Here is a 15,573-nt window from a genome sequence, read left to right as displayed (position 1 = left end):
TTCTCATCACAAGAAAAAAAAGTTTTTAACTATGTGATAAATGTTAACTAGACTTATTGTGACCATTTTGCAATAATACAAACATTGAATCATTATGTTATACCCCTTAAACTATTATATGTCAATTATACCTAAAAAAAAAAAAAAAAAATCCAAGAAAAACCAAACTTGTACACAAATGTTTATAGCAGCACTATTCAAAATAGACAAAAAGAAGTAAAAACCCAAATGTCTATCAATGATGAATAAACAAAATGTGGCATAGACATGAAATGGAATATTATTCAGCCATGAAAAGGAAATACTGATAAAAGCTACAACACAGATGACCCTTGAAAATGTTATCGTAAGTGAAAGAAGCTAGTGATAAAAGGCCACATATTGTACAATTCCATTTATAGGAAGTGTCCAGAATAAACAAATCTATGTGGACAGAAAGTAGATTAGTGGTTGTGGTAATGGGAGAGTAACTGCTAATGGGTACAGAGTTTCTATTTGGGGCAGTGAAAATGTTCTAGAGTTAGTGGGTAATGGTTGTACAACTTCATGAATATACCAAAACCCACCAAACTATATATTTTAAGAGGGTGAATATTCTGGAATATTAATTATATCTAATTTTTTAAAAACATGGTGGAGCCTGTTTCTCCACCACCGCAGTTTGGGCTGGTCCTGTGACTTGCTTTGACCAACAGAATGCAGCTTATGTGATACTGTGAGATTTCTGAGACAATACTGGAAAGGTTGGGGACCACTGTTGTAGACCCACTTCTCATTCTTTAAGAATGAGAAGCCACATGAGAGGAGAGAAGTCAAGATGGAAGCTAGCAGCAAACACCAAGTATGTGAGAAAAGCTCTCATGGGCCATCCAGGCCTTGCACTTCACCGCTGCCACATTAGTAAGCTTAGGAGAAATCATGTAAGCCTATCTCAAATTACTAAACCACAGAATTATGAGCAAGTAAAAGTAATGTTAATCTAAAAAAAAAATTTAAATATCCTAATAACTTCCCAAGTGCAGTATATTTTTACTTTCCTTTTTATAGCCATTTTAAATAATGCTATAATAAACATTTTAATGCATACTGTCTTTCCTGTTTGGGAGATTTGGCCTTTTCTAACGAGATAAGCTCAATTAGTCTAATAATTGACTAGTAAAATAACTCACAAAGCTAGATTTTCTTAAATGTTTAAAAATCTTTTAACATCATATACCTGTGTCTGGCACTGCTATTCCTATAATTTAACTGCTCTGAATTAGCGGCATTAAATCCCATCCTCAAGTTCTTACTGAGGTCTACATTCCAAACTTCACTGGGTCATGTTACACTGAAACTCTTAACATATTTTGTTTTCTAGTGTGAAGTATATTTTTTACCGTTTGTTAACAATACCTAAGATGATTCTTTATGAGCTCATTTCCAGAAACTGAAGAATAAACCTCTACCAATTTGAAATACATAATTTATTTCACCAAAAGTCATGGACAGATAAGCTGATATGATTTCCACTACAAGTGGAAACTGCACTCCTAAATCAGTTTTGTAAAAATACAGTTTCGATTAAATTTTGACACTGAAACATTTAATTTTTCTAAATAAATCTGAAAAATGATTTATTTTCTTTAAAATATAATTTCCTCTAAAACAATATTTTTTGAAATTATTAAAATGGCAGAAATAATGGTGTTAGCAATAAAGCCTTTTATTTCATAACTATAATACCCAATATAACATTATTCTTATTTCATCATGGTAGTGGTCAAACATTAGCAGAATTAAATATTTACCGATCACATACTAAATTTCAGTATCTTCCTTTAAGTCACATATAGAGAAAACTTATTTTCAATTTCCAACTGCTAAGCAGCTATTAGTTTTTAACAAGATTTCTAACAGACAACTTTCACTAATGTATAAGACATTGACATAAAATTTCAACTAAGGAATAAGAAATTCTAGCTCTCTAGTTTTCAAACTTCATTCTTTAGAAAGGGAAATAATCTTATGTCCTTCGGCTCTTCTTCAAAGTGGTAAGGTATATATTAATGATGTCAGAATTGATTTGAAATTATACTTTATTTCTGCATATGCCAAAAAATAACAGTGGTGGGGATGTCAAAAGAACATATAAAAATCTTAATTTTTTTATGCTATCTTTTAATTGCGGATAATAACGTACTCTCTTGAAAGAAACGTCACTAGGGGAGACAACAAACAATCATTTCATTAAAAAAAATTTGTTTAACAAATATGTCAAAAGACAATGTGATATTTAAAATTACTTCAAGAAGTCTTACATTCAAAATAAAAAAAACATAATATTCTTTGAGTAAAGTCTTAAAATAATATAAAGATGCAGAACTTACTGCCTGTGCTTGCTTAATGAATTCAAGAATATCTTCTTTTAAAGCTTGATGAATTTTTGCTGGGCCTTTATCATCCCAAAGACAAACTGCATGCACATCTCTGTAAAAATAAAGCAGATAAATGAACATTCACACTGGAACAAGAACAAAAACAAAACTTGTATTAAGTTCTATTTTAATATGGTTTCCATGAACCATGCTACTAGACCAACCTAAGGGTGCCTGAATCCATTCATATGAACCAAGCATTCTTTCTATGTCACATATACATTTGTTTATATTTTAATTTCTTTATCATTGTTTACTTTAAATCTCTGCTACTTATTGCATAAAATATTTTGTTATAAAAGTATACTATTTCCTAATCCCACCCCCCAAAATGAACTATTAATATTTTCTTGTGTAAAGTGTAAATCCTTTTAATTCTTTAACACAATAAACAATTGTTTTTTAAAAATTAAGTAATTTAAATCCTGTTAGAGAATCTTCTAGCTTCCCCCCCCCCCCCCCCCCCCCCCCCCCCGCCCCTCCACAACCCCCCTACATTCATTACATTTACACATCAATTACAACTGTCTCCTTTATTTAAAAAAACAACAAAAGCTCTCATAGACTGGCATACAAAAGCCCTGAACTTACAAAACTGACATAGTTTACTCAAAAGTCATTTATTATAGAAATATATTTAATTATAATAAATGTTCACAAAGTTAATTTCTTAATTACCAAGTTGTAGGACAGGGAAACATAACAAAAGGAGAGTCTTATATTGAGGATTCTTTCGTCCAAAAAATGTCCCACAGTGACTCATTCAGTACCCTAAAGGACACCTGCTATAAAAAAAATGTCAAAGAAACCTAAATAAAACATCTTCAAATTTATAACGTAACAATGGCCAAATAGCTTGATTTATATTCAGATTCTTAGGGACATTATTATAACCCAAAGTTTTGTCTGCATATTAATTTGAACTTTCTTTTGTCATTTGTTAAATTCAGCTTAATAGTGGTATCTGGTCCAGTGCCTAGGATGCAGTAAGCACACAAATATTTGTTAAATAACAATATAATAGGTAACATCTGTTTACTATATGCCAAATTCTATTCTAAGCTGTTTTAACTCATTTAACTTTCACAGCAACTCTGAAGGAGTACTATTTTTATTTCCATGTGGAAACTGAGGCGAAGAAAGGTTAAGTAATATTCACAAGATTACGGAGCTAGTAAATGGTGGAACCAGGCAATTCGGCTCCAGAGCCCACACTAAACCATTCTCCAAAATTTATTTCTGCACTTTTCCAATCCACCCACCAAACAGTAGCCAAAGTGATCTCCATAAAACTCAAAAGTCATATCATATTGCTTCTATATTTAAATCTTCCAATGGTTTTCCATTGCTCTTTGAATAAAGTACCAAATAACCATTAACTGACCCCTATAATACCTTTGCAATCTCACCTCATGATTAAAGGAATCTAGAGTCTAAAAGAAGAAACTGATATAAAAATAGACTGATTATAATTCATCGTAGATGTTTACAACTACTACTATTAATATAAACACAAGATGGTTTTGGAACCCAAGGAGAAAGTGAGGGTAGAAATGAGAGAGGTAAATAGGAAAAGGGAAGGCTCCGTGAAAGAGCTGATTCCTGAGCTTAATCTCAAAGAACAAATAGGAGTTTACCAGGCAAAGGTGTAAGAAGTTGGGGTAAGATATTTTATGAAGAAGTAACAATATGAGTAAAGAACTATGGATCACTAGGTGTTTGCAGTGAACTGTACACAAATCAATATGGTTGGCATGTGAAGTGGGGAGTGATAAGCAAAAAATTGGGCAAACTAATCCTTTATCCTCTATTTTCAATCACAGTCCTACTGTATATATCACCTAAATGTCTCTCCAATTTGGACACTTCCTACCATCACCACTACCATAATCAAAATCACCATCATCTTAGTTTATTATAACAAAAACTAACAGGAACTGACTGCTTACTATGTTGCCATGCACTTTACATATATTGACTCATGTCTTAAGTTTATATTTTCCCCAGAAGCAGATGGGATTAGACGTGCAAGAGATTTATTGAGGGAAATGTCCCTCAAAAGAACAACCTTAATATCCCTACCATACTCAAACTACTGCTGGGTACATGTTGGAAGGGCTCAAATATGACTTGTGTCTCCTAAGACAAGATGGACTGGATATGGGGATGGGCAGCTCCAAAACGATCTTACCTAAGAAAGAAACTTGATATTGGTTTATTAGTACATCTTCTCTAGCTCTCTTTTCTCAACCTCCTGATATTCCCATGTGGTGTTATATCAGGAAAGAATGTCCTCAATACGCTCTTTCTTATTCAAAACAATACTACTCACACAATAGAACAAGTCGAGTCTCCTGGTCATTTTCATACACATTTTGAGGAACGTATTATAATATACTTGAAGAATGTATTATAGCGCCCTTAAAGCCCTCTATGTTCCACTCCGTAATCTTACCCTCTTCCTTTCCACCCTAGATGTAACCAAGCCTGAATTTTTTTTTCAAGTTTTACAATATACTATGAGGATTTCTGAACTTTAGAGAAATTTTACCGAATAGTAATTTTTTCAAATAATTTTTTTGCTCAACATTGCTTCTGACATTTACTCATTTATATGTGGTCTAGTTCACGTACTTTAACTGTGCATGTAGGTCTAGTTCACGTACTTTATTTGTTATACCAAATGGCACTTCAAGATAAAAGGGAAGGAGTAATAGTGAGCAATATAATACATGAAATTAAGTCTGCAGAAGTAAGAATACATTCTGTTGGAATATATAACCAAAGTGATTTTAAAAAGGGACATGCCGTAAGGAAAATTTTTTAAATACCTAACTATATTAGAAAAATCAGGGAATTGGGGAGCGGGAGAATGACAAAGCAAAAGCTTTTCAAAGATTTCAAGGGGATAGAAAGAAGGGATGGGAGATGCAAGAGCTAAGAAGTATTCCAAAGGTTTCAACTTCTCTGGGTAAAATGGAAGTAAAAGGCAAATAGTGTGACCTTGGTATAAAAAAATAGATATTTTGCTTTTAATTAATAGTAATACCATAATGCCTTTGACTGAGAGTAAGAAACCACTAATGAAAATGAACTTTCAAATTAACAAAAATAAGTAAAAGGAAAAATGAGGAAAAAATAGTGTCTAATAAGTGATAAATTTATAAAAGCAGGAAAAACGAAAAATCAGTTATAACATTAAACCTTAGCTGAATAAATTATTCCATGAGAAGACAGTATGGCTTTCAAAAGGACAAATACTATGATTCCACTTACATGGGATACCTAGAATAGGCAAATTTATAGACAAAAAGTAGAATGGAAGATACCAGGGGATGGGGGCAAGGGGTAAGGAGAATTTCTGTTGAATAGGTATAGAGCTGTTTGGGATAACTAAGTTCTGAAAATGGATAATGCCGATGTTTGCACAACACTATGAATGTACTCAATTGCCACTGAATCGTATACTTTAAAATGGCTAAAATGGTAATTAGTGTAATGTATGCTTTACAAAAAAAGTTTTTTAAAACTAGTGTCTCTTAAGAAATACTAGGGAAACACAAACCAAAAGAAAACAAGGTAGATACATTAATGTCATCCAAAGAGGAATTTATGATTAAAAGAACTAGAGAGAAGGAACATTATATAATGATAAAAAGCATTATTTATGAAGATATGTCCATCTATTTACACCAGAAAATATATATATCAAAATGTAGAACAAAAATAATTAGATATGCAAGAACTTGATACATACAAATGCACTGGAATACTTTAAACACCCTTACATTAGTTAGGATGCACTCAGCTGAAAACAGAATTAAACTCAATTAACGGTGGCTTATATTTATTACTAGGTTCTTTTTCTTATATAAAAGAAATCTAGAGCTAGAGAATTGCTGGTGTTTGTTCAGAGACTCACCAGGATCTTTCTTTCTCCACTGTCATCTTAGCATGTCAAAAGAGTCAGGGGAGGATAGTGCCAGGTACATTAGTTTAACTCATCTGGAAAGCAAAGACTTTCCTAGAAGTCCTTCTCCTATAGACCTATTTTCCGAAATTGTGTCACATGGCTACCCTAGCACAAGGGAAGCCAAAAAAGTGAATATTAAATGATCCAACCTCTACAGTGGAAGACACACAAGGCAGAGAGAACTGGGAATGAGTATGGCTTAGCTAATCAACAGTGTCTATCACAAAATCTTCCCATATTTGAAAATCTAGAAGAAAAAAAATTAAAAACATAGAAGAATTTAAAAATACAATCAGTAGATATGAGTAAAGATTCTTGCAACTCAAAACGATAATTTTTTCCTAAAAGCACATGCATACAAAAATTTTAAAAGATATTTTTATAGGCTATTTCTCTGATCACAATCCATAAATTAAAAAGTGACAAAAACTTCACTACTTAGAAGCTAAATTCCTAGATAATACATGGATTAAAGAAAACAAAAAAAATTTACTAACAATGAACAAAGTAATAAAAAGAAAAACACTTTATACCACAAAACCTATAATGATAAAAACAGTATTAAGAAAAAGAATGCATAACCTTGAATGCTTTTAAAGGATAAAAATAATAAATTAAGAATTCAATAAAAGAACTAAGAAACTGGAAAAAATAAATCAAAGAAACCAGAAAAGACAATAAAGAAGCAAATTATAATTTGATAATGAACAAAAATGGAATGTTATTCTTTCCAAAGAACTAATTTTTGCCTTTTTTCTTTTCTTCATTGCATAGTTATTTTGTATTTCATTAATTTTGGCTTTTGTCTTTCCTTCTACTTTCTTTAGGTTTAATTTGCTGAAGTTTTTTCCTCATTTCTTAAAATGAAAAATTAGCTCAATGACTGTTAGCCTTTTTTTCCATTTACAGGCATTTTAGGCTATAAACTCTTTCCACTTAAGAATGGCTTAGGTGGAGCCAAGAAGTTCTTATAGGATGTATCATATCAAAGTGATTATTTGGTTCCAGGAAAAAAACCTATAAAACAGATCAACTCCTTAAGAGCCAGATAAAATACATACTATTAGGGAAGAAAAATGGAATATAACCACATATACAAGATAAGTTTCGATTTTCATTTCATTTCCTTTTTTTTTTTTTTTTTTGTGATTTCTCTAGTTAGCTTTTGAATTTTAGATTCAAGATCGTTTTTTATAAACCGAAATGATTGTTTGAGGATACTAAATTCAGTTTGGAGTGTTGCATTTGTGTTCTGCTTTGTAGTTGGTTTCTATGGAACAATTTTTATAAGCTAAAATGCTTTGATTTGTATTTTGTATTTTTGGATGATGTCTGCTTTTTTTCTATTTATATTCATTTTATGGTTAGGATTTCCAGTTTAAGAGCACCTCTTTCTGTTAGTTTAATAAAACTCAATCTGTTTGACAGCTGAAGTTGGTAGTGGTAGAGGAAAGGATGCCTGTTCCATTTCTGCAGATCCTTACATCCTCTACATCTTTACCTGTCTGAAAATGTCCATTTTACCTTAAACTTGATTAAAAACTTGACTAGGTATAGAATACTAGTTTCAAAATAATTTCCCTTTGAATATTTTCCATCAACCTCCTGCATCCCAAATGGCTAATAAAGAGAATAGGGACAGTCTGTTTTGTTTGAAAGGTAACTTTTTTCTTCTCTGGAATTAGGATTATTTTCTTTATCCTTGAATTCTGAAAGTCCTTAAGGTCATGTCTAGGCATGTTTTTTTGTTAGCACTTTCAATATGAAGCGTTATAGAATGGGTACGAAGGGACAAGAGTTTTCAGCCCTGGGAAATTTTCTTCTTAAACTTTTAGACTATATCTCTCCACTACTATTTCTGTTCTCTCCTTCTGGAACTCTAAGTAGAAGTTAACCAATTCTAGGTCTGTCCTCCATACTCTTTTTATTTAATTTTCCATACTCTGCTCTACATTCAGTGAGAACTTTTTGGTTTTATTTTTCAAATTATTAATTTGGTCTTTTATTATTTAGCTTTTATTTTTTATTTCAAAGATCTCTTCTTTATTTTGACTATTTCATTTTTCAAAGTAATCTCTTGCATAATGATATAAACTAGAATTTGAGGATTTTTCTAAACGTTGCGTCCTCTAACTCTGATGTACAGTCTCTAAGATGGCCCACAATGATCTCTATCTCCTGGTGGTATTTATACCTGTGCACAGTTTCCTCCTATACCGTAGAAGCATTTGTCTGTATGATTAATAGCATATGACAGAAGTGACGACTTATCACTTCCAAAATTATGTTACAAAACATCATGACTTCTATCTTGGGAGCACGCTCACTCTGGGAAAAATGAGCTGCCACACCGCAAATGGCTTTATGGAGAGTTCCACAGGGTGAGGAACTGAGAAGCTAGTGAAGAACTGAGACCTGCCAACAATCATGTGAGTAAGCATGGAAGATCATTCAGTCCTAGTTGAATACAGGACCAAATCTTTTGCAGAGAGCATGACTGTGACCTCATGAGACCCTGAGCCTGAACTATCCAATTAAGCTGCTATTAACTTCCTGATCCTCGGAAACTGTAAGATAATGTTTGTCGTTTTTAGCTGATAAGTTTCAGAGCAATTTGTTTGGCAGCAATAGCTAACTAACACACAGAGAAAACAACAAAGAAGGTAGGGAAATGGAGAACTATTGTAATCATTCAGGTGAGACAGAGAGGAAAAAGACAACTGGAATAGAAAGATGTTCAAGAGATATTTAATAAAAATCTATGCAACTAAGAAATTGACTCAATATGGAAGTAAAAAATCACAGGAGGTTCATGGTAGCTGCCAGATTTTTAGCTTGAGACTATGAATAACAGATTTTTATGATTCAAAATATGGAGTACATATGGAACTTAAGAGACATATATGCAGGAAACAAAAGATCTCATAGGTCTGGACGTTCGAGTCAGAAAAATAACCTGAATTGCTTATACAGAAGTGAGAACTCGGGTATAAGAAAAGGAAAAATATGGACCCCTGAAGGAAATCAACATTTAACTGGCATACAGGATGAGTCAGCTAAGATGACTGAGATGAGGCAGAAAAAAAGAAAAAAAAAAAAGTGGTATCATAAAAATCAGCTTAGGAACAAGAAAAACATCTTTTTAGAAATTATTTATAATAGAAAGGAATTTTCTTTAAAGTCTCACAAGTTGAAAATAATTATTCAATTCTGGCTTCTATTTCACACACCAGAGTCAAACCAAACATGTATTTAAAGCAGCCAGTCTCAACTGAGGGAGTTACTGCCCCATCAGGACATTTGGAAACACGTGAGAGATTTTTTTTTGTTTCAACAATAAGAGGTGGGTAGGGAGTATCCACTACTAGACTTTATGAGGATGAAGGCCAGAGGTGATAAACATCCCGCCATGCAAGGTTTTTTATAACTACCCCAAATGCACTGAGAAACCATGACACAGGTTATGAGAAAAGTGAAGCATATAGCTGGCCAATGTAGTTTAATGTCAGTACATTATTTTAGTACCTCAGGTTTAGATATAAGCAATCTAAATGTTATTAATATGGTTAAATAGGCTAAAATTTGGAAAGGTTTCAATTAATATAGGTCTTCCAATTTTGGTGACAGCATACATGGTAAGACATACAGGAATCCTTTAACCTAAAAGGACCACATATTGAGCAACCTTGAGTAAGTCCAAGAAAATCAAGGAGTTTTGAAAATGAGATGCTGAGGCCACTAATTGTAGCAAGTACAAGGTTATTGACTATTTCTACTTGGAAGGATACCTTATGCAAGGAAAACCACCATACTATGTTCCTGTTCTCAGTCAGGAGTGCACAGAAAATAAGTATTATTCTAGATGATAAATATTATCAACACAAATTGGCAAAAATAAAACAAAAAACAAAACAAAAAAACCCTTGCCACATTCAACATATTATTCATAAAAGTTTAAATAATTTAAGAAAAATACATGTATATATAAATGCTATGAAGTTTCAAAAGGTCTCAGCTGTTTCTCATTGAATTCTAATTTCTCAAAAGGCAGATTCATGGATATAAGTTAATATTATGCAACAAGTTCTACATTATTAGACTATTTTCTTATATGATAAAGAGAAAAAATGAGCACAACGGCTTAACATGTATAGATTATTCAATCACACATCTACAACTCACAGTATTTCACCGGTACACACACACACAAATTATAGCAGGTCTGAGACAGCTGTCCTTAGGAAGACATGGTTGCAAGGCTTGTGCTTGGCTGGCATCTAGGAGCTTAGATTTTGGGAGAGCCCTCACCATTTCCTGATTAAGAATGGTTCACTGTGCCTAAACCTTTTATGTAAAAAAAATAAGATTTATGTTGAACACTTGCTTTTTGTCTAGGACTCTGGAATTTTGGTTCATGTCAGGTAGAGGCTGACTATGTGACCAGCTCCCTGGGCACTGAGTCTTTATTGAGCTCCCCCAGCAGACAGCATTTTACATGTGCTGTCACAATTCCTTACTGGAGGAATTAAGTGTATCCTGTGTATCCACTGGGGGAGGATACTTGGAAACTTGTACTTGATTTCCCCTGGACTTTGCCACACGCACCTATGTGGCATTTTGTTTTGTATCCCTCACTGTAATAAAACATGGCCATGAATATACCTATATGCTGAGTCCTGTGAGTCTGCCTAGCAATCAGTGAACCTGGTGTGGTCTTGAGACTGCCGATATGGTTGGTGTCACAAGTGGGATTCACTAGAACAACTCTGACTCACTGAAGCATGGTAAAAGGATTGTTTGGGAAAAGGGAAGGATGAAGTGGCAAGACCACAAACCTTTGCTGCCTGGGTGGCTATGAAACAGCAGCTGAGTTGGTATCTGTTGTGAAAGCTATCTATGAAATTTTAAAATGACAGATCTAACCCAAGGAGAGTTGGCTCACTCAATTCCCTGGCTGCTTTTGGCCATACTGACTAAAGTGAGAGGAGAAAAAGCACAGGCTGGGTGATACTTTTGGTTTTTGTTCTCACCTCCAAGTAGGAAGAGAAAAGCCTCAAAAGTTCTCAAAGGCAAGCTTTGGATGGACCAAAAATGTTAACTGTGTTGCTCTCTCCTTCAAGCATGAGGAAATAATAGTTAAATTAGATCCCAGAGCTGGAGAAAGCTTTAGATAAACCAAGGGAGAGGAAACCACTCCAGCTGTTTCTAACTGCTGCTAACTTCAGTCTAACTGCTGCTGCATCAACCCCTCTGTACCCCTTGCATTCCAGTCAGGGTCTCTCAGCAACTGCAATGGCTAATGTTATAAATACTGAATTTTACTGCCAGGATTTAAATAAATTTGTAATAATGAGAGGTTTAAAAGATGGCTTTGTATGTTATGGCTATCACATTTGGATATATGATAAACATATAAAACAGTATATGCTTAGACTTTCATAAATGCGAGAGGAATCATATCAGTCAGGAAAGCTGGAAAATAAAAGTTAATGAGACACATCTTCCTTGCTTTTTACCGCTGGTGAGGAGATTGGAATTTAAATGGTTTAAGTATTAGAAACAGAATTAATCTCTGTAATGGATGATATTTACTATTATTTTTACCTATTGGTGTCTCTGAGAAAAGGGAGACAAGATGAAAACAAAGGAAATCTGCAGAAGGCATGACACTTTTGTTTTAAAAAGTAGTTTTTAGTTGCTACTAAGCTCTTTTGAAATCAGATGTCTGACCCTTAGAGGCTGATGATCTTCCAGCCCAATGTGCATATTTTTGAGTGGATTAATTTAGACTTTAAGACAACATGAAATGAGCTTAGAAGAGTCTTGATCATCAACTTGGACCTGGAATTGACTGTCTGTTATGCCATATCATAGCTTTGCTGATGCTGAAGAAAAGTCACTGGCTTTTTTGGAATCCTGAATTCATAGATCCTAATTGGTTGGATCTGACTCTAGGCTGAAACTATATTGTCTGATATTGGGCTGTTTAAAATAAATCTCAACACAAGTTGTACCGAACTAAGGCAGGCACGTGCTCGATGAACAAGACTTTGACTTGAGGACTGCGTAAGATTTAAGACACTCTCTGTGAAGCCATAAACTGAGAACATCATGCCTTCTGGTTGGATCATCTGAATCACTTGCAGATACCCACAGAAAAAGGGCTTAATCTCTGATGGGGCCATCTGAAATCAAGCTACTGATTGGTTCTATATATCTGATAGAGAGACTAAGTACATTCTTGTGTTTACTGCCAAGATTCAAGTTGGGAGAGGGTACTATACTCACTCCTCACGGACTAGACTCTTGAACCCCTCTTATAAATGTCTCACTGCTATTGACCTGTATTCAGCTTTTTGAATTAGCTGCAGTTTTCCAACAATGTATTAATAACCTGATTCTATCTCCTATACCTTCACCTCTCCGAGCTTCCTTGTACACACACCTCAGTAAGGAAACCTGTTTATTAAACACAGCTGTCTTCAGAAAGAAACTGATCTTTTCTAGGTTGCTCACTAGATAAATGAGGACAAAAGGAGTGGGAGGTAACATAAACCTATTCATAAAATTTCTGAAAATTCGAGATTCCATCTTGACCAATTCCTAAATGTGATATGTCTTTCTACTTAAGTTGTACAAAAATATCTTTCTGTAAAAATGCTTTTGCTCCTCTTACAGGTCTGGATCATTGGGAAAAAATGAATAGTTTTCATTACTGAATTGGACATACTAATTTTATGACAGAAAAAACAAAACCCAGCACCAGGAGAGGAAGACATTAATTTTTGTTTTTCAGAACTATTCTTGAAAGCTGTCTCTTCTTCCTGAAGAAAAACTCCTCTAGTGTAGGCTTTCCGTGCTTCTGTGAGTGCCCTGAATTCACACTGACTGCCGAGCTTCCAATCTAAGAGTGCTCTGAGGCAGCACTTCCCAAAGAACACTTCTAAATCCACACTAAATCCACACTAGTTAGGCAAATGAACTGGCCTCATGGATAAATGAAACCATTTGGAACTGATTTCAGGCAGTCCAACTGAAATCAAGGCCTGAACTGAATTAACTGGACTAAATTGGGAACTCTAGAGCAAAAGGACCCAGGGGAAGTGGGACACACTGGGGGCCTTGTTAATCTATACTGCCTAATGTATGTCTTGCTTGGGATACCCTAACGATTGTAAATTCTTTGTTTCCTGGGGTACCATGTGAACCCTGACTATCATGAAACTGTTTCAACCCTCGAAAGCTCTCAGGTCTGCTTCAACTTATGGGCCAGAGTTATACTTTGCCTGAGTTGATACCTCGGGACATGTAAAAAAGATCTATATAAAAAGTGAAAGAGAAAGTCATCTAGTTTTCTAAGATAAACCTCATGGTGTATAGGATATATTTTAATCAGCTAAAACCAAGACCTCTAAAAGGTATAACTGCAATCAATACAACAAGCTGGTCTTGCCTTGCTGTGTGGAGTCTTACTGATAACAGTTTTGCTGTAAAGTCATTTGGCCAAAAGCCAAGAGTTAACATAGCAGACCTGAGACTGTATTCTTAAGAAAAGCCTTCTTAGCTTTGGCTGGCCTCTGAGAACTTGAATGGTCACCAGTTCCCTACACTGACATAAAACTTACCTGAAATGTTAAGAATGGCTCACTGTGCCTAAATTGTTCGTATAAACATGGTTGACAATGAACACTTGCTCTCGTTTTCTAAGGGTCTGGAATCCTGGTTCATGTCAGGCAGAGGCTGCCAGCCCCCAATGAAAACCCTGGGTACTTAGTCTCCAGTGAGCTTCCCAAGTAGACAACATATCACACATGTTGTCAATCTTGTTGCTGGGGAAATTAAGTGTGTTTTGTGTGACTCCACAGGGAGAGTACTCTGGGCAACTTGTACCTGTTTTTTCTTAGACTTCACCCCATTTGCCTTCTTCCCTTTGCTGATTTTGCTTTGTATCATTATCATGGCTATCAGTATGATATGTTCGATCCTAAGAGTCCTCCTAGCAAATCACTGAACCTAGGGGTGGTCAACTAGTAATAATTTTACTAGTTTTGCTTTGTATCATTATCATGGCTATCAGTATGATTATGTTCGATCCTAAGAGTCCTCCTAGCAAATCACTGAACCTAGGGGTGGTCAACTAGTAATAATTTTAAACAGGTAAACAGACCAATCCAGAGTAAACATTTCATTTGGTTATAGAAATGCATTACCAAAATTTCCTTTATGTTAGCAAAAAGTTTGAATTAATGAATTACTTACGAAAACAGATCAAACCACTGCTGTTTTGTAACAGATTCCTGGCGTAAAAGCTTCAAAACAATTGGACGCATGAAATCCCACTTGTCTTCAAACTGAAGAGAACCTTTATTCTTTAATAAAAAAAAAGGATAAACAGTAGTTTAATTTAAATGCAGTTAAAACAAGCATGTTATTTTTAAGAGATAGCTAGAGAAATGTAAAAGAATCAGTTTTCCATAATGGAATCACTATAAATTTAATTTGGTAGCAAGGAATCACAGGAAGACAACCATAAAATAGAAAAGCCATTGTACAAAAGTGTATATAGTAAATAATTCAGTCTGGTCCAAAGAGGTGGTCTGGCCTTTGCCCTTGGCTTCTAGTAGATAATCGCTGGGCCCTTGGAGTGTTATGTCATTATTTGCCTGGGGACCTTGGGTCATACTGGATAATCTAACAATGTGATTTAGGAAGAGGACTAGTCATACACATATAGTCTTAAAGTGGGGGCTAGGCAATCCAGAAACACCAACAATGCGACTTAGGGTGGAGACTTTGGATCAGCCAACCTGGAGACTGAGATTACCCATGTGAGCAATCAATCACGCCCACATGATGAAGCCCCAATAAAAATTCTTGATGCCAAAAGTTAGGTGAGCTTCCCTGGCTAGCAGTACTCCATATGCACTGTCACATACTGAGGAAGGAGTGAAATGTGACCTGACTACATGGGAGAGGACAAGGGAAGTTCTGTGTTTGAAACCCTCCCGGACTCTGCCCTTTATGTCTCTTCCTTTGGCTGATCTTAATCTGTATCCTTTCTCTGTAATAAAATGTAACCCTGAGTAGAAAAGCTTTCAGTAAGATCTGAGTCTTTCTAATGAATTTTGGAACCTCAAGCTGGTTTTGGGAGCCTCCCAAACATGCAGCTGGTGTCAGAAGTAA

The 15,573-nt window shown here is 34.8% G+C and overlaps 1 protein-coding gene across 2 annotated transcripts in view; it reads right to left on the bottom strand.

Moving 5' to 3' along the window:
- Nucleotides 1–15,573, bottom strand: part of CUL5 (cullin 5) — a 75,061-nt gene that overhangs the window by 41,103 nt on the left and 18,385 nt on the right. Inside the window, exons 2-3 of one of the 2 annotated variants that reach the window (XM_011368147.2) lie at nucleotides 14,650–14,759; nucleotides 2,370–2,469 (exon numbers count right to left, since the gene is read on the bottom strand). In XM_011368147.2, the coding sequence (XP_011366449.1) occupies nucleotides 2,370–2,469; nucleotides 14,650–14,759 (210 nt within the window). The remainder of the gene's footprint in view (nucleotides 1–2,369; nucleotides 2,470–14,649; nucleotides 14,760–15,573) is intronic. The other variant, XM_023535393.1, reaches the window with a different exon arrangement.

This window comes from Pteropus vampyrus, unplaced genomic scaffold (assembly GCF_000151845.1).
Source record: "Pteropus vampyrus isolate Shadow unplaced genomic scaffold, Pvam_2.0 Scaffold139, whole genome shotgun sequence".
Lineage (NCBI taxonomy): Eukaryota > Metazoa > Chordata > Mammalia > Chiroptera > Pteropodidae > Pteropus > Pteropus vampyrus.
The sequence above is the reverse complement of the archived record's forward strand: the minus strand, read 5'-3'. Positions and strand labels throughout refer to the sequence as shown.